The 20040-nt window shown below is 38.1% G+C and overlaps 1 protein-coding gene across 2 annotated transcripts in view; it reads left to right on the top strand.

The window, feature by feature from the left end:
* Positions 1-5550: 5550 nt before the first annotated feature.
* CFAP299 (cilia and flagella associated protein 299) overlaps positions 5551-20040 on the top strand; it is a 615047-nt gene continuing 600557 nt past the window's right edge. For both annotated transcript variants that reach the window (XM_060147200.1, XM_060147199.1), the window contains exon 1: positions 5551-5661. In XM_060147200.1, the coding sequence (XP_060003183.1) occupies positions 5551-5661 (111 nt within the window). The remainder of the gene's footprint in view (positions 5662-20040) is intronic.

The raw sequence follows: 20040 nt of genomic DNA, 5'->3' as shown, positions 1-20040 counted from the left end.
GCTATCTTTGGAGTCTAGATGTCAGTCTCTGGCTTAGGCAAGAAAGCAAAGGCAATGAGATTGGACAGAAATTGAAGCCTTCAAGTGATGTATTTGGGAGACTGAAATAACAGGTCATATATTTCAAGGGTAAAGGAGAGGCAAGGATCACAGCTGTCCTCCAGGTTTCTTCCATGAACCACAGAGAGGAGAAAGAAAGATGTATACTGAAGGAGGGAACACATGGGGAGCAGCAAGTTTAGGAAGCATGGGAAGAGAAAAAAATTCAATTTTATACATGTTATCATCTGGTGATGTATTGTAGGCAGTTGGTTATTTGGGCTGGAGCTCAGGAGAGTGACCGGGCTAGTTATATAAACCTCGGAACTGTACGTATGTAGGTTATAAGTTATGGATGTGGATTTAGTCTCAAAGTCAGAGAGTATAGAAGCAGAAACAGGCCTGAGAGAACCCTGAGACTCTCCAGTTTTTAAAAGTTAGTTAAGGGGAAGAGGAGCCAACAAAGGAGACAGAAAAAAACCCAGCTAATGGAAAACCAACCAACCAGTCAACCAACCAACTAGGCTTAGGGCAAAGTAATGTGATGGAAGCTATGGGAGAGTTTTGAAGAGAAGGGAGTGGTCACAGACACAAATGCCCCTGAGAGTCAAGTACTATGAGGACAGAAGAAATGCGTAGGAGATCATATTGGTGAAGATAGTTTCATGGAACAGTGTGTAACACTAGATTGGAATGTGCTGGGCCGAAAGTGGAAGGTAAGAAAATGGGGATAGGGATTGTTGCTAACTCTTTCAAGAAGCCTTGCTGTGAAAGATGAGAGAGCCTATAGCTGAAGCAGGCTGTGGGGTTGATGGGGGGTTGTTTTGGGGTTCATTTTCTTGTTTTAAAAATGGGAAAGGAAGTACGAGAGAGAGAGAGAGAGAGAGAGAGAGAGAGAGAGGAAGGGAAAGAGAGAGGAAGAGAGATAGTGATACAGTAGTGAGAAGGGATAATGAAAGTAAGAAATCCCGAGAAGGCAGAAGGAGAGAACCAATGTAGAATGAAGGTCTAAGAGAACATGAATATCTTCCTTTGAAACAAAAGGGAAGAAGTAAAGGATTGATATGTGAGTTAGCTTGTATATTTGACTACAGGATATCTAATCTGAAGACCTTTTCTTCCCTTGTGATGTAGGAGTTAAGATTGTCTGCTTCGAGACCGGAGGATATAGGAGTAAAGAGAGAAGAGAGAGTAGGAAAAGTCATTGTAGGAAATAAGAGAGAATTGAAGGGAAAAAACATAGTAAAGATCGGGGGCAGTGCTGAGCAGCCATTTGAAACTGGCAGCTCTGCATTGATTGTGGTGACAGTCTATTCACGGGTGGTGTCTTTTGAGAGTGTTTGGTCACTCAAGGGAAGTGGTGTTTCAGGGTAGAGCCTGATTTCCATATAGGCAAGGAGGGTGAGGGAATTTTCAGTGAAATTGTTAGGAAAATCCTATAGAGTCACTGAGAGCCCAAGTTTTTTTCTGTTCCAAGGAGATGGTTGAGGCTACCATATCCATCATCTATCCCACAGCACTGTAACTTTCAAACTTTTATTAGCTTCTGACACCTGTCATCTCCACTCCTGGGAGCAGTTCCCTCTTATACTTGTCTTTCTCTCTTCTGGATCCTTCCTTTTACACTGTCAGATATAGGCAAGGAGAGAACTCTGGAGTTATGACACACGAACCCATCATGTCTCCATGACCGAGAAGCTGTGGAACCAGAACTCCAGGACCTTTGATAAATAAGATGGTGTGGAAGTCCAGTGATCTCATCACAACAAATATCTTAAATTCAGTGTCGTCATTATTATAAAGCACAAAAGAGCTCTCTTCAGCTGATGATTAAGCAATAGTCCTCATCTGTAATCCACAGAAGCTTTACAAGCAATTGGGTAACATCAGACACAAATCTCTTATCTTTTTAGCGTGAGCATATGTTTTTCTTTCTTACAATATGGTAATGTATTAAGTCCATTTTAATAGAGCTTCAAGTTCTTAGAGTGTTTAGCATCTTATCAACATAATAAGCAGGGCATTCCCCTTCTTAGCATGTCAAAATATCAAAAGTATGTTTTCTATTCACTTTCCCAGATTTCATGGTATATTGCTAGATATTTGGACATAGAAAAGCATAGACTTTAATTTGAAATTCTTTCATATACTTTCACCAAGTAAGTATAATACCAGAGCCTTTTTATTTCAAAGAGATAATGATGCTTAGATTTTGCTTACAGTCCTATGATTTTTATTTTGATATTGTGTCAGTTTTTTAAACTCAGTAAACTAAGCTAAATATGGTATATATTTTGTTACTCTTACATAGCACGTGTTTCTTTTATCTTTTAGAGTTTTGTTGTGAATATATATAATCCTTGCTGGTCCTCTTGCAAAAAAATGGAATATCTGGGATTGGGTGCTAAATTCAGATTTCAATCTTTAAAAATCCTCAACTTTATGTAAGAATTCATGTTATCCAAAATAAAGTATTTCCCGATCATAACAAAGACTTTGCAATAGGAAATAGAAACCTGCTGAAGCTTGTTAATTTCTTTCACGCAATTTTTTTAAAAACATCTTTATTAGAGTATAATTGCTTTACAATGGTGTGTCAGTTTCTGCTTTATAACAAAGTGAATCAGTTATATATATACATATGTCCCCATATCTCTTCCCTCTTGCATCTCCCTCCCTCCCACCCTCCCTATCCCACCGCTCTAGGTGGTCACAAAGCACCGAGCTGATCTCTCTGTGCTATGTCACGCAATTTCTTTCATGCAATTTCTCAGGCACAGGTTTGAAACTGCTTTTGAACTTAAATTGAAAGTTAAGCAAAATACAATTGAATTAGGCCTATTATCATGCAAGCCTTTCTGTGGGAACCAAGCCTATGTTTACACATTTTCATTTTTTCTTTCACTATTCATAGAAAAACTAATTTGTTGAAAATCATCCTCAGTGTTTTGAGTTGGAACACATTACTAGATTCATTGACTGAAAATACTTTCATGATTGTTTAAATTTAGATGTTTCAGAGATTACTTCATCAAAGAGCTGTTGATTTAATGAGGTTTCCATTGAAAATGCATAGTCACAATGGATAATAGATAATAGAATGATATACAGGCAAACAATAACCTCACATTTTACTAACATATAGGTCCTTGTAATCAAACTGCCATAGTTTAATGAACCCAAAGATTCCCTAGATGCTTTACAGTTTCTTGAAAGCGATGAGATTGTGATGGAGGAGGACTTCAAAGCTAATATAATAAATATAAGCACTCTGGAGGCTTTAAGAGTAAGACACATTTTGTTCAGTAGTACGTGATCATCACTCACAGTCATTTTCATTTTACCCTCTCTTCTTCCACGATTACTATCTCTGCAAGCGATTCATCCAAGCACTCAAAACCTTCCTACCAGTTTTCCTCCTTAGTCAGCTTCCTTTCCTCTGCTCTCCTTACTGGATCCCTCACAGCTGTCGGATCGATGTGCAGCTCTTCCCTACACAATCTTCCTTGCCTCCATGTCTCGGAATATGCCATCACCTTTTGCTCCTTTATTTGCACTGACCTGTATTCCCTCTCACAATTGGACTTATTTTTCTAATAAACACAAAAAAACCAACTTTCATAGTTAATTCCATGTGGCCCTTCAAACCTCTATTCACCTCTTTCTCTTTCTGGGAAATCAGGAGTAATTTGTTGTGTGGCTATTTTTATCTTTAGGACTTTGGCCAATCCCCTAAAATTCATTCTGTCTCTATATTATGGATAACGCTAGTGCTACTTTCCTGGTGGATTTGAGGTCATGATTAAACAAGGTAATGAATGTAAAGTATGTATTTAGAACAGGGCTGGCACATGGTAAAGTTTTAATAAATATTATCATACTGAAACAAATATATATTTTCCATACATAGTAAGTGGCTAGAACTTTTCTAAGCCTTTCCTTATGCTCAGTTCATCCACAATAATGCCTCTTTCAGGAGGCATTTATAGAACTCTCTGGATAATTGAGAATACTGAGACCTGTGTCCCTTATCAATTAGAATGTCTTAAGTCACATGGATTTCTTCTCATCCTTGGGCTGTTTGAATTTTCAAGTCTTTTTAGACATGAAAATCTTTTTAGATTAGATGATATCAAAGTGTTGGTGGTTGTTAATTTTAGCATAAATACTAGTTAAAGATGTAATTCTTTGTTGACACTTAGGACAGTGCCTGGTATGCAGGGTGCACTCAATAAATGGTATTATTATTATTAATGTTGTTATTATGTGTCCAGGGTTTCTCTCTCCTTTCTTTCTGTTCTCCTAAATTAAATGATTACATTGCATTTAAAAATAATGTCCAAAGTGCCTTTTAAAACATTTCAGAATATATTAATTAAAAGACAAGTCAGTAATATCCTAGAGATTATTGTTTACATCACTTAAACTTTGTACATTCATGACATCCTAATTTTGAGATGACTTTTTAAACTAAGAAAGCTAACTCAAGGTGAAGTATCTTACCAGATGTTTTCATTAAAAAATGTTTTTGCACTTCTGTGAAAATCTTCAGAATCAATTCAATAAGTACTTAGAGAGCAACTACCTCAGGCTCAAGTGTTGTATTATGTGTTAATTCCTAAGGACCATTTGTAGAACATTAAAATCCAAAAATGGATTCTGAAAAGTTTTGCCAGCTGCCAGGTTGGATTACTTTAAATCCATGTTTTAAAAATGCAAAACTGTTCTAAAGGAAAAGTCTTTAGTAAAAACCTTTACTGTCTAAGTTTCCACAGATATTGTACCCTTTGAAAAAGACAGCTTCAACAAGCCAAGGTCTTTCATTGTGTGCTTACTGAAACTTAAAAAGTAAAAAGAAAAAAAAAATAAAAACAAGCACTTGGAAAACAAACAAACAAACAAACAAACAAAAACACACAAAAAAAACCCCAAGCACTTGGGGCCAAAAAAGGTCTTCAAAGACATTTCGTTGAGTTTCTTTCCTTTAGGAAATTCACAAATTCTTCCTTGTAACCAAAATTTTTGAAATAACACAATCATTAATGTATTTTGTTATCGGATTTGTTCACAAGACCATTTCCAGAAACTTGTTTTGAGATACTCTCCCTGCAAAAGTGGATCTTCAGTTACTTGAGAACTAACCATGAAATTTTTGTCCTTCACAGCACTGTTTTAGAACAAGATTAGGAGCGTTGATCTATAGTATTTTGTCTACATATTCTTTTAAATTTTGGATTGCAATTTGCATCTCTCCCGTGGCTGCATGTTTCGCCGAAGTCCGGTCAGTTGATGGTGTCAGACCTGAACTTGGACTGGGTAATTTGAGACGGCGTTCCTAGGAGTTAGAAGGAAGCCTGAAACGCTAGCAAGACACGGGGGTGGGATTAACGTCCACAGCTCCGCACCGGTTCCCAACTGATTGGAAGGGACGAAGTGGGTGGAACCTTCTGACCCTGCCCCCGCCCCCCCCCCGCCTCCGTTGCTGGGGACGCTCCGACCAAGGCAACCGCAATGGATCAGGAAGAGGGGTGGACCACCGTGGACAATATAGTCACTCAGTTCAACACCTATGAAGATTTCCTGGATTCGCAGATTACTACACTGGACTTGTACTACCTGGAGGTAAGGGCGGCAGCCCCGCAGGGTGGCCACAGCTTCGCGTTCCTCGGTGCCTCCCGAGCCCCCGCGTCGTGGGGTGTTCGCCGCCTGGCGGTGGACCGCGGGAACGGCCGACTCCGCAGTTTCCCGACTGCTGTACGGCGGGGCCTGGGTCCGTACAGAATTCGGGGCCCTGGCGTCCGTGACCGGCACAGAACCGCGCACGCGCGCGCACGTACACTCGCTGCGGGGCCTGGAATGTCTGTACGGCGGCCTCCGTCGCCCCGCTCCTGGCCCGTACCCTTTCCAAAGTCCTGCTCCTTTGAGGAACGGGGCTGGATTCCGAGGCCCACTGAGACCCTTCCGGGGTCTGCAATTCAGGTCTGACACTGTTTCTCTCTCCTTTGCCAGTTTGTACTAAAGAACAGAAGACAGTATCCTCCCAGGTGTATCTAGTATATACTAGGCATTTGGTTCCATGAACTTCCACCCCAAGCTAGTTGACTCAGAAAGCCCTTTAATTACGGATACACGTTACAGCTCCCTGGCATTGCAGGCATGAGCTGATTCATTTTTATCGAGTTGATTGTTCACAACTATAGTTGATAGTTAAAAAAAAAAAATCCTGCAACACAGCAAAATCGGACGTAATTGGGATTGGCTACTGTCTTCCTCTCAGCAGCCATCCTCCGACCTGCCTCTTAAAGGTGTGGGGATGGGCAGGAAGCTGATAGGGGGCGGGGGGGTGGGCGGCGCGGAGGGATGGAGTTCTTGTGCTCTTTGGGGAGAACCAAGTTGAGCGGGGAAAATAATAGACTACGGGTCCTGGGAAGCAGGAGGTGGACAGTGGTCCCTAGAGCCGTGGCGTATTCCCAGACTAGGCCGACTAAATGGGCACTGACTTGGATTCTCCTGCCCTGGACCCATGCCACAGAGCCGCCAATTGCCCCTCTCTATTTAGGCCAGAAAGAACAAGGGCCTCTGTTTGGGGTCACACCATACCTGAGTCTGAGAAGGATTTGTATCCTGCAGCCAATCCCCAGCTCCTTATGCGCAACAACGTGATTCAGCCGTTTAGGGGACTGAAACTTTTGGACTTCAGTGATCGTGTTCAAAGAGATTTTACTTCAGTGTAGATTCCAAGGTCTGAAAAGTGCTTATCCTCCAAAACACATTCATGTTCTAGATAGGAACATAATTTTAAGGAGCTAGAATCATCTAATTTTAGTCCTATCTCTGCTAAGAACAAGTTGTGTGACCTTGGACAGATAATTTGATCTTTCTGGAATTAACTGTTAAAAAAAGCCAGGTGGTATTTCCAACATATCTTCTGATTTCAAAAACAAGCTTTTGAATATTTTATACAGATAACATGTTTAAAATCATGAAGGTTCCGTTTTATGCCTTGCATGGAAGTCACTGCAATGAAGGAGAAATAGTAGTGGTGCCAAACAATGTTTGCATCTAAGGTTTTGAATATCTAAATAAACAAGAATGAAATATAGACAATAAATATCCCAATAGGCTATAATCATCTTTGTAGCACTTGTGGGAAATTGCCAAGCTTAAGCTTGATATCCTTAAGAAGGGTTTCAACTTTTTTAAAGGCAGAGGTTTTTTTTTTTCCACGTGAATTAGAAACTAAGAGCATTAACGTTGATTAGGAGTGAGAAATTAATACTTTGTTTCATCAATCAGAATTTTAAAGTTCTGCAAAATGGGAAATGGTGACCATGTTTAGGCGAAAGGTAAAGAAATTTACTTTTAAATTTGGCATTGGTTAAGACAGTTGCTGTCAACCAGCCTCTTTCATTGGCCACCTTAGCGCTGGCATGATGGGCACAGGGAGGAAGATGGAGGCTACACATGGGCCCAGTAGGGTGGGCTTCCACTTGTCAAGGCTGATGTAGCTACTGGCTACCTCAGAATGTCCAACTTGGATGACAGGCATTCGACTGTCAGCAAGCAAGTCGAATGCCTCCGATATAGCACCATTTTTCAAGGGAACCAACTAGCCACTTGGTGGCAACTAAAAGCATTGGGCCCCTTCAACTTTGGAAGGGTCAGCAATTCAGTGTGATAGGAACAGCCACATTTGGTAGTAATGGGTTTGCTCTTCTGGCTGTAGTCATAACACTGCTCTGCTACCTAATGGAATATTTTTTTCTCTTGGCTTTATTGAGATCTCATTGACATATAGCACTGCCTAAGTTTAAGGTATAGAGCATAATGACTTAACTTACATATTTTGCAAAATGATTACCACAATAAGTTTAGTTAACATCTGTCATCTCATGTAGATGAAAGAGAAAAAAAGAAAAAATGGTGTTTTCCTTGTGATGAGAACTTTTAGGATTTACTGTCTTGGCAACGTTCAGCTCTACCACCCAGCAATGGTAGCCATAGTCATCAGGTTGTGCATTACATCTCCAGGCCTAATTTATACCTGGAAGTTTGTACCTTTTGACCACGGGCATCCAATCCCTTCATCTGGTAACCACATATCTGATCTCTTTGAGTTTGCTTTTTTGTGTGTTTGTTTGTTTGTTTTTAGATTCCACATATAAGTGAGATACAGTATTTGTCTTTCTTAGTCTGACTTATTTCACTTAGCATAATGTCCTCAAGGTCCATCCATGTCGTTGATGTTGGCAGAATTTCCTTCTTTTTCATGGCTGAATAGTATTCAGTATGGCTGAATGGTACACCACTTTTCTTTATCCATTGATCTGTTGATGGACTCTTATGTTGTTGTTTCCATGTCTTGGCAGTTGTAAATAATGCTATAATGAACATGCGGGTGCAGATATCTCTTCAACATAGTGTTTCTGTTTCCTATGGATGTATTCCCAGAAGTGGAATTGCTGGCTTGTGTGGTAGTTCTATTTGTAATTTTTTGAGGAACTTCATATTGTTTTCCATAGTGGCTGCAAGCATTTCCTTTTCTCCATATCCTCACTAGCATTTGTTATCGCTTGTCTTTTTGATGATAGCCATTCTAACAGGCTGTGGTAGTATCTCATTGTGATTTTGATTTTCACCCTACTGATTAGTGATGTTGAGCACCTTGTCATGTACCTGTTGGCCATTTGAATATCTTCTTGGGACAATATGTCTATTCAGGTTCTTTGTCCATTTTTAAATTAGATTGTTTATTTTTCTGCTATTGAGTTATATGAGTTTTTCTTTTTTTTATATTTTGGATTTTAACTCCTTATCAGATATATGATTTCCATTCCATATGTGGCCTTTTCATTTTGTTGATCATTTTGCTGTGCAGAAACTTTTTAGTTTGATGTAGTCCCACTTATTTACTTTTGATTTTGTTGCTTATGCTTTTGGCGTCAAATCCAAAAAATCATTGCCTAGACCCTTCAATGAGCTTTTTTCCTGTTTTCTTCTATGAGTTTTACAGTTTCAGGTTTTACATTTAAGTCTTTAATCCATTTCAAGTTAATTTTTGTGAGTCATGTAAGATTTGGGTCTAGTTTCGTTATTTTACATGTGACTATCAAATTTTCCTGGCACCACTTATGGAAAAGACTGTCTTTTCTCTATTGAATATTCTTGGTTCACTTGTCAAATGTTAGTTGACCATATGCATGGGTTTATTTCTGGGCTCTCAATTATGTTTCATTGGCCTATGTGTCTGTTTTATGCCATTTCCATACTATTTTGATTACTATAATTTCCTAATATAGCTTGAAATCAGGAATTGTGATGCCTCCCAGTTTGTTGTTCTTTTCCAAGATTACTTTGACTGTTTGGGGTCTTTTGTAGTTCCATATAAATTTTAGGATTTTTTTTCTACTTCTGTAAAAAATTGTCATTAAAATCTTGATGGGAATTGCATAGCATCTATAGATGGGGTCTTATGGAATGACTATTTCATCCACAGGCACAGGGTCCCATTTACCACTGTGTCAGACTAGGGACCTAGGCTACAACAGAGGAGCTGTGGGAATAAGGACCTGAGCATGTGGTTCACTTTTAATGATATATTCAGAAACATTCAGAGCTGCCAGCAGATAGATCATTGGAATGGGTTGCTAAAAGCATAAATAAGTGCCAATTTGGAGATGATAGTTTCAGAGAATGGGTGCCGTCCACCATGATACAGCATATACTTAGCATCCAAGATCTTTGCACTGAGCTTTGTTCCCTTTTTCTGGGAACTAAGAGGTTAAAGCACCTAACCTAAAGAATCTGGACTTTCTTTCCTCACTGGGGGCTCTGCGGGTTAACTGTCCTGGTACTAAATGGGGGAACATGCCATCAGGTGACTTGGTGAGAGTCAGTTGAATTAGGAGTTATAACTCTTGTCTGGAATCTTCAGGCTCCTCGTCTAGGAATCAGGAGGCAAGAAGAGAGTCACCGTCTCGGCAAGCATAATTGAGCTTTACTGTCAGGAAAAGTTAGGACTTATAAAATCAGTCATGAAGGAATGTGTTTGGAATTCTGGTGACTCACTTGGATGCCTCTTGGTAGTCTCTCTCTCAGTTGTGGTGGTAAATGTACAAGGGCAGCAACCCAGACTTGAAAAGGGCTTCAGAGCCCTCAGGAATGAGGGTCTGGCTCACACTACTTGATATGCTACCAAGACCAGTAGAGGTGTTAGTTGAGGGTGAGGAGAATCTAGACTAGGTGGAAGAGGTAGGAGATGGTATTTGTGTGGTTCTGAGTCAAGCTGCAGCAACAAGGGCTGAAGTTTACCCCAGTATCTTTCTTCTTCTTGCATACATCTGAGTAGTCTTCAAAAATATATATATTTTTAATAAATTTTATTTATTTATTTATTTATGGCTGCGTTGGGTCTTTGTTGCTGCACACGGGCTTCCTCTAGTTGCGGAGGGCGGGGGCTTCTCATTGCCGTGGCTTCTCCTGTTGCAGAGCATGGGCTCCGGGGCACATGGGCTTCAGTATTATACTACATAAATATTTTCATTATATGTAAATATATATATTATTCTTCATTTATATTTTCCACACAAAAGGTAATATTTATATCTTTCTGTAACAAAAAAAATCGACATTAAATCTTGGAGGCCATTTAATGTCACTCTATATAGGTCTTCTTATTCTTTATAAGTTGCTACATTGAATCCACTGTTTACTTAGGTTGGTCCTTTGGAAGTTCATTTTCCTTATTGCAATATCTCAAACAACAGTGAAATGAGCGTCTTTTGTACATCCTCTTTGTGTGCAGTTGTAGATGAATCAAAAAGTAGAACTGATGGGTCATAATAAACATGGTCAAAGTGCCCTCCAGAGTAGTCATTTACTCTCCCACCAGCATGTATGAGACACCTTTTCTCTCAGACAGTCACCAGCACTTGATATTGTCGACCCTTTTATTTTTTGTCAAATCATATGTGAAAAAAACCTCGTTGTTTTAATTTTAATTTCTCTGATTATTAGTGAGGTTGACCATCTTTTACATTTTTCCTGGCCATTTGCATTTCTTTTGCGAATTGCCTATTGCTCTTCCTTGATTCCACCGCCCCCCACCCCCAGCTTGTTTTTCAAACTTTCTTTCCTCTCTTCAGGCTCTTAGTGGATGACTTCATCTTCCAAATCAACAAAAAGAGTCAATCAGGCTGGAACCCTCTTCAGTTTTCTACCATGAAACTTATAAAACCACCTTAATTTCTGCCCATCCTCTCTTCCTTCCCACCTGTGTTAATGGTGTCTACCATGCATGGTGCCTATCTGAATATACTGAATCTGGCATTTGAACACCCATTATCATTATAATGTTTTGGGAATTTTCCCAACTCTGAGTCCCACCTCCCTAAGGTAGAGGCAGAAATTCATCTTCTCGGTTTTCCTTGCTGCTAGTGTATCCTTGTGTGACTTAGGCACTGCTAATCATATACACCTACATGAGACTGCTGTATAGGAAAAGAGTGACATGAGGAAGAAAGCACCATGTAGAATCCATTTTGTATTGAATGAGGTGGTTGAGGCTCTTGACTTTCAGTTGATGCAGTGGCAGAAATTCAGGCGTGTAATGTCCTAGGTCAACATGATGAGTTGCAGTATATGTTTTCAGTGGTGGCAGTGAGGGATATTTGCTGAAATAGTTTGTATGGCTTAGAGTATTGTTTCTGGCTGTGTAGGCTTCAAATTTCACTTTCCCAGGGATCTTTTGAGCTATTGTATTTTAATAATTCCTTTTTATGCTTGGACTGGTTACAGTAAACCCTGCTGTTTACAACTAATAGGCTTGATTGATGATGGCCACTTGCATTCTCTACCCTTTCCTTTCATATATTTAGGGAACTACCTCTATTGATTAGCTCCTCTCACCTTTAATTCCAACAGTCCCTTCTGTGCTCAATGAGGTAGCTCCCATTCTCCCCTCCATATCTGTCTTTTCTTCCTTTTTTACAGTTATCCTTTTTGAATGAATTGTAAAATCCTTAATCTTCATTTCCTCCATCTTCCGTTTTTCAACCCACCGCTAGCTGGCTCCCATCTTCACATTCAATAGAAATTGTTCTTGCCATGGTGACAAGTGAGGGATGTGTCACTAAATCCAATGGACACTTTCTGGTTTAATCATTCAGTCTTCCATTGGAAGGATGGATTGGATTGTTTTACAACTAGAGGCAAGAGAGTTTTTCTGAAGCTTTTTAGGTATATTAAAAAAAGAAGAAGTTGTGGCTGAAGTAGACACTGTGGATTGTAGAGCCCTGGATATAATCAAGCTTGCTTCCTTCCTTCCTTGCTTGCTTCCTTCCTTCCCTCCCTCTCACCCTCCCCCCTTCCTCCCTCCTTCCTTTCCTTCCTACCCGTCATCTGTCTATCCATTTTCCTTGTAAATATGAAATAGAATAAATCTATAATAGCACTAGGAGACATGAAAGGATGCTACTCTACAGGATCAGAAATTGTGCTTATTTCTGATAAGTTAGAGATTGACAAGATAGAGAAAACCATAGCCCAAAATTAATAAATAAGAACAGTGTTGGGAAGGTAAAGCAGATTTAGAGAAAAGTCAGGTAACAATAATACAAAGAGCAAGAGAGAACCTATAATTGATTAAAGTAGTTAATTCTGCATTAGCTAAGCCAGAGGTGTATCCTATCCCCAGCATATACCTACAATGTTTAACCCAAGGGTAAATGAGAGAACTGCTCTCTAAAAAAAGTGCCTAGCAAGGAGTCCTGGAGCAGGTAAAGGGGCTTGAGAGATAATCAAAACTAAGTGTGAAGTAGCTAGATAGTGCTAGAAGTCCAGAATAGATGTTGGAGAGGAGAAAATAATCTGGAGAGAGTTATACTTATTACCAAGTCCTTCTTATTTTGGTAATTAGGTTGGAGAGGGTGGGATTTACCCCAGACCACCTTCCTTCTTCATGTCCGCATCCTCAAGCGGAGTCTGTACATTGCTATACTCTGCTCTTTTACACATAACTTCCTCAGTTCATCTATTCAGAGGAGAAACCAGTTAGGGAATCAGATCTGTACGACTATAGAGGGAATCCATGCTAATGACTTTGCTAATTACCCAGTTCTCTATTCATAACTATGTATTCCGAGATGTTTGAGGGAACACAGGAGCATGAAAGAGAGGGCCTAAGATGAATAGAGGAGAACAAGTAATGTCAGACAAAACAAAACACTCAAAACCCTGAGGCAACTTTAAATAAATTCCAATTTTCTACCTTACAGGCATTTTAATATGTATAATATGAAGTCTGTAAGCAAAATAATAGACTGGTATGAAAAGGGAGCAATCAGAGAGCAAGAAAGAATTCTTAGAAATTAAAAACTTGATGACATTTTTAAAAGAGGTAATTAATGGAAGGAGAATGTCACTTTTAAAGGACAATTTAATGATCTGGAAGTTAAAGTTGATGTAATTACCCAGAATGCAGTAAGAAAAAAATGAGGAAAATAAGAATTATATGAAGGAAAGTATGAACAAATAATTCCAGGAGGCTCAATATTTATCTAATAGATATTCCAGAAAGAAATTATACAGAAAATGAGGGGGATAAAATAATCAATGAAATAACAACAACAAAAAAAATTCTCTGTGTTGGAGATAAGTGCAAGTTGTAAGTGCCCATCTTACAATCACTTGCTTAGTAGGATGAATGAAAAAGATCCACACCTTGGCAGATAGTGGTAGAATTACAGAACTCTGAGAATAAAATGATAGTTCAAAAATAATTCAAATTACATGACATCAAAATTAAAAACTTATGTGTATTGAAAGACACCATCAATAGAGTCAAAAGACAACCCATAGAATGGGAGGAAATATTTGCAAATTATATATCTGATAGGGGTTAATATCCAGAATACGGAAAAAAACTACAGTTGAACAACACAAAAGCAAATAATCCAATTAAAAATTGGGCAAAGAACTTGAAAAGATGTTTCTCCAAAGAATGTATGCAAATGACCAATAAGCACATAAAAAGGTGTCAACATCATTAATCATTAGGGAAATGCAAGTCAAAACCACAATGGCATATCACTTCACACCCATTAGGATAGCTATTATCAAAAAAAAGTAGAAAATGACAAGTGTTGGTGAGGATGTGGAGAGACTGGAACACTGTACACTGCTGGTGGGGATGTGAAAAGGTGCAGCCATTGCGGAAATAGTATGGCAGCTCCTCAAAAAATTAGAAAGAAAATTACCATATGATCTAGAGATTCCATTTCTGGATACTATGTAGCCAAAAGAATTGAAAGCAGGAACTTGAACAGATATTTGTATACTCATGTTGATAGTAGCATTATTCACAATTGCTAAAGGTAGAAGCAACTCAAGTGTCTACTGATGGATGAATGCATAAACAGAATGTGGTATATATCTACAATGGAATATTATTAAGCCTTTAAAATGAAGGAAATTCTGAAACATGCTACAACATGGAAGTCTTGAGGACATTATTCTAAGCAAAATAAGTAGCCACAAAAAGACAAACACTGTGTAATTCCACTTATATGAGGTGCCTAGGGTAGTGAAATTCACGGAGACAGAAAGTAGAATGGTCATTGCCAGGGTCTTGGGGGAAGGGAAGATGGGGAGCTAATGTTTAACTAGCACATAGTTTCAGTTTTGTAAGATAAAAAGAGTTGTGGTGACAGATGGTAGTGATGATAATGTCACAATAACATGAATGTATTTAATACCACTGTACCGTACACTTAAAATGGTTAGTTTTATGTCATGTATATTTTACCACAATTTTAAAAATAATTCAGAGTGTCAACAAATAACCTGTAAATGGGAATCAGCTTGATCCTAGACTTTGCATTCCTAATAGTGATTCCTAGAAGAAAATGGAGTAATATCTTTAAACTTCTTAGGAAACTTTACTTTGAGCCTAGAATTCTGTCCCTGGCTATATTCTGTCCCTGTTTGGCCCCTGAGATTCTGTCTTACCTTGAGTTCTATCCTACCCCAACGTGCTCTGTGCTGTGTGCCCCAAGAGGTTGATTTCTGTTGACTACTTCACCTGGACTCCCTTTACATTTGGCCAGTTGGGTTCAGCCAATAAGAGGCACCAGTAAGAAATTAGAAGCCAGGAGGCTGGGCATTGTTTTTCAGACTCCTTCCATACTATGCTGCAGGTTAGCAGTCGATATTTTCTTCCACCAAGCCAAAACTCAGGGTCTGATAACACTGTCCTACAGCCATCTCCCTGTGTCCTATTAGTTGCTCCCTCCCCTTACCTCATTTGCATAGGTTAATGGCTACTAATACAGTAGCTTACTGCTGTTGCTAGCTGCAGGGTATTTCATTGTCCCACTTGGATTTCTCTTAACCTGGTGAGTACCTTTGTAAATTAACTCAGTCATTCAGTTTCCTTCAGTTACTCCATTTAAATACATCATCTATTTCCTGCCTGGACTCTGACTAAATAAGCTAATATTCAAATGGGAATGCAAAATGAAGACATTTTTTGGGAAAAATCAAGGACTCATAAAACCACCTACAGATCTCTTCTGAATTCATAACTTGAGCAAATGCTTCATATATTTTTACACAGATTTTCAAATTATTACTATAAACTTGTATGTAGTTTTCTTTTATCTGTTGTTATGGCTCTTTTCTGATTTCTAAAATTGTTTGTGTATTCCTTCTTTTCCACCATAACTCTTGCCAAATGTTATCTATTTTATTGGTCTTTTAAAAGAATAAGCTCTTGAGGGACTTCCCTGGTGGTCCAGTGGCTAAGACTTTGCGCTCCCAGTGCAGGGGGCCCGGGTTTGATCCCTGGTCAAGGAACTAGATCGACGTGCCACAACTAAAGATCCCGCATGCCACACCTAAAGATCCCGCATGCCGCAACTAAAGATCCCATGTACTGCACTGAAGATCCTGTGTGCCGCAACTAAGGCCCAGTGCAGCCAAATAAATAAATAAGTAAATATTAAAAAAAACAAAACAAAGAGGAAGCTCTTGAAATCAACTATACTTCAATTAAAAAAAACAGAATAAGCTCTTGGCTTTCATTAGACAATTAAAGCTGACTGGATTTGTATATTTTAATTTCTATTTTATTCAGTTTCATAATGAAATGAACAGTTCATTCAGTTGTTTTTATTCTTTCCTTCTATATCATTTTGGTGTATTTTGTTATTCTTTCTCTAGTTAAATGGTTAGCTGTTTATTTTCAAGCTTTCTTTTCTCTATTAAATGCACTGATGCAGTTTTTCTGTGTATTTTATTAAGGTTTCATATACAATTTCCTTGCCAGAATTTTTAAACTCTGTATGACAAAATATAAATCAAAAGATAAGCAACTAGCTGAGAATAAATATTTGTAAAATGTATACTCAACAAGGACTTGCTGTATAGAATATAGCTTTATAAATCAATAGTAAATAAAATCCAATAGAAAAATGAGCAAATTTAACAAACAGGTAATTCTTATATGGATACTAAAAAATAATAATTATTTGAAAAGTTGTGTATATATGGCATAATATCTTTATGGAAAAAAGCTTTTAAAAATCATGAAACTATGTCAAATATTTTCCCCTTTCATAATGTGGGTAGTCCTGTGTAACTAACCTGCCACCAAATGGCTGGCTAATCCCCAAACCGTGAGCTTCTCATTTTCTTTTCCCAAGGCCTTCAACACACTTGGAAGCAACCAATACTATTATGTTTCTTATTGCCACTAAATTGTCCTCCGGCAGCAAACACTTGGTTACCTAAAGCTCTGTTTTCATTGCATGTCTTTAAAGGTGATAAATAACTTGGCCTCTGCATTTCACTGACTACAGTATAATCTTTTCTAGTGAAAACAGGGCTTGTGATACTTTTAATAAGATCAGAGAACCAATTCTAGGTAACCCAGAACCAACTCAGAGAACCCACCCTTAAATTTCTATTCCTCTGGAACCATTGCCAATAGCTAGTTGTGACTCATTCAGGGTTCAGTCAGAGAAGCAGAACACACACACATACATATATATGTAGATGTAGATATATGTATGTCACATGTATTTACTTCTTTATAGAGATTTGCCCCTACACAATTATGAGAACTGTTTAAATGGTCAATGAAAGGCTGTTTCTTTGGTGTCTGGTGCTGGAACCTGAAGTCATTAGGACAGACAGCCAAGAAGGAAACGTACATGAGAATTATGGGAAACAAGGGCAAACAGACCTGCAAGGATGAGCTAGAATTCATAAGCACAAACTGGAACTTGGATCAGGCCCTCACCTCTTTCACACCTCCAACTTTGATGGTAGAAGAGATCTGCAGAAGAAGCTGGCACCTTTAGTCACAGAGCTTAACATACTCATGCACTTGGCCCAGGAGTTGGAGGAGGTACAGGAGAAGCTTCTATAAGAGCTAGAACAATATGGCTTCTCCTTTTCTGTCTTCCAAATCTATTGCAAATGTCTCTTGTGGCCCAATCTAACCTGTAACTATCTAAGGAAGAAAAATTATGGAAACAAAGCTCCAGCTTAGCTAAGTTGACAGAATACAAATTCACTACATCTGCCACATGTTAATTTTTTCACAAGGAGAATGTGTTTATGTCTGACTTATATAATTAAAAATTAATGAAAAGAAAAGCATGTAATTTTCTTAAACCATTTTATAGGACTTGTGTAACCCTGACATCAATCTAGAGAAGGATAGCACAAAATGGAAAGCTAAAGACTAATTTTACTTACGAACTGGAGGAAAAGAAGTGAAAAATGAATCTAGGACTATATTAAGAAATAATAGATCAGAGACTACTAAATACTACTCCTAAGTAGTGTGATTTATCATAGGAATGCAATGATGAGTTCAGACAGGAAAGATTGAACTTCTCCTCAGAAATAATACAAGTCATGGGACAATGGGATGACATCTCTAAAGTGCTGAAAGGTAAAAAGTCAGCCTGGAACACTAATCCAGCAAAAATGTCTTTCAAAAATTAAGGTGAAATCACTGAAGAAATCAAAGAGAAAATTTAAAAAAATTCCTGGAGGAAAATGAAAAAGAAAACCCAACAATCCAAAATCTAGGGGATGAAGCAAAGTCAGGTCTAAGAGGGAAGTGTATAATGAAAGAAGGGTTTCAAGAGACAAGAAAAATCTCAAATAAACAACCTAACCTTACACCTAAAGGAACTAGAAAAAGAAGAATAAACATAACCCAAAGTGAGTAAACAGAAAGAAATCATAAAGATCAGAGCAGAAATAAATGATGTAGAGACTAGAAAAACAATAGAAAACATCGTTGAAGCTAGGAGCTGTTTCTTTGAAAAGATAAACATAGTTGATAAACCTTTAGCCAGCCTCATCAAAGAAAAAAGAGAGAGGGCCCAAACAAATAAAATCAGAAATGAAAAAGGAGAAGTTACAACTGACACCACAAAAGTACAAAGGATCATAAGAGACTACTATGAACACCTATATGCCAATAAAATGGACAATCTAGAAGAAGTGGACAAATTCCTAGAAATGTACAATGTCCTAAAACTGAACCAGGAAGAAACAGAAAATATGAACAGACCAATTACCAGTAATGAAATTGAATCAGTAATAAACAAACTCCCAACAAACAAAAGCCCAGGACCAGATGGCTTCTCAGGTGAATTCTACTAAATATTTAGAGAAGAGTTAGCACCTATATCTTTCAAACACTTCAAAAAATTAAGGCAGAAGTAATGCTTCCAAACCCATTCTACAAAGCCAGCATCACCCACATACCAAAACCAGACAAAATCAGACCAAAAAAGAAAATTACAGCCCAATAGCCTCAAAAATTCTCAACAAAATATTAGCAAACTGAATTCAACACTATATGGAAAGGATCATACAGCATGATCAAGTGAGATTTATCCCAGAGATGCAAGGATGGCTCAATATCCACAAATCAATCAAAGTGATACACCATATTAACAAACTGATGAAGGAAAATCATATGATCATTTCGATAGATGCAGTAAAAGCTTTCGACAAAATTCAATATCCATTTATGATAAAAACTCTCAACAAAGTGGGTATAAAGGAAACATACCTCAATATAATAAAGACCATATATGACAAGCCCACAGGTAACATCATACTCAACAGTGGAAGGCTGAAAGTGTTTCCTCTAAGATCAGGAGTAAGACAAGGATGCCCACACATGGCACTTTTGTTCAACGTAGTATTGTAAATCCTAACCACAGCAGTCAGAGAAGAAGAAGAAATAAAAGGAATCCAAACTGGAAAGGAAAAAGTAAAAGTGTCCCTGTTTGCAGATGACATGATACTATACATAATAAATTCTAAAGATGTCATCAAAAAACTACTAGGACTCATCAAGGGATTTGGTAAAGTTGCAGTATACAAAATTAATATACAGAAACCTGTTGCTTTTCTATATGCTAACAATGAACTATCAGAAAGGGAAACTAAGAAAACAATCCTGTTTGCAATTGCATCAAAAAGGATAAAATAGTTAGGAATAAATCTAACTAAGGAGGTAGAAGACCTGTACTTGGAAAAACTTAAGACATTGATGAAGAAAAGTGAAGGTGACACAAACAGATGGAAAGATACACAGTACTCATGGGTTGGAAGAATTAATATTGTTAAAATGACCATACTACCCAAGGCAATCTACAGATTCAATGCAATCCCTATAAAAATACCAATGGGATTTTTTCATAGAACTAGAACAAATTCTAAGATTTGTATGGAAACACAGAAGACTTCAAATATCCAAAACAATCTTGATAAAGAAACAAAGCTGGATTTCAAACTATAATACAAAGCTATGGTAATCAAAAAAACATGGTACTGGCACAAAAACAGACACATAGATCAATGGAACAGAATAGAGAGCCCAGAAATGAACCCACACTTTAATGGGAAATTAATCTTTGACAAAGCAGACAAGAGTATACAAGGGGAAAAAGACAACCTCTTTAATAAATG

The sequence above is a fragment of the Lagenorhynchus albirostris genome, chromosome 4 (genome assembly GCF_949774975.1).
Source record: "Lagenorhynchus albirostris chromosome 4, mLagAlb1.1, whole genome shotgun sequence".
In the NCBI taxonomy this organism is placed as follows: Eukaryota; Metazoa; Chordata; class Mammalia; order Artiodactyla; family Delphinidae; genus Lagenorhynchus; species Lagenorhynchus albirostris.
Note: the sequence above shows the minus strand (reverse complement) of the source record. Positions and strands in the feature narration are given on the sequence as shown.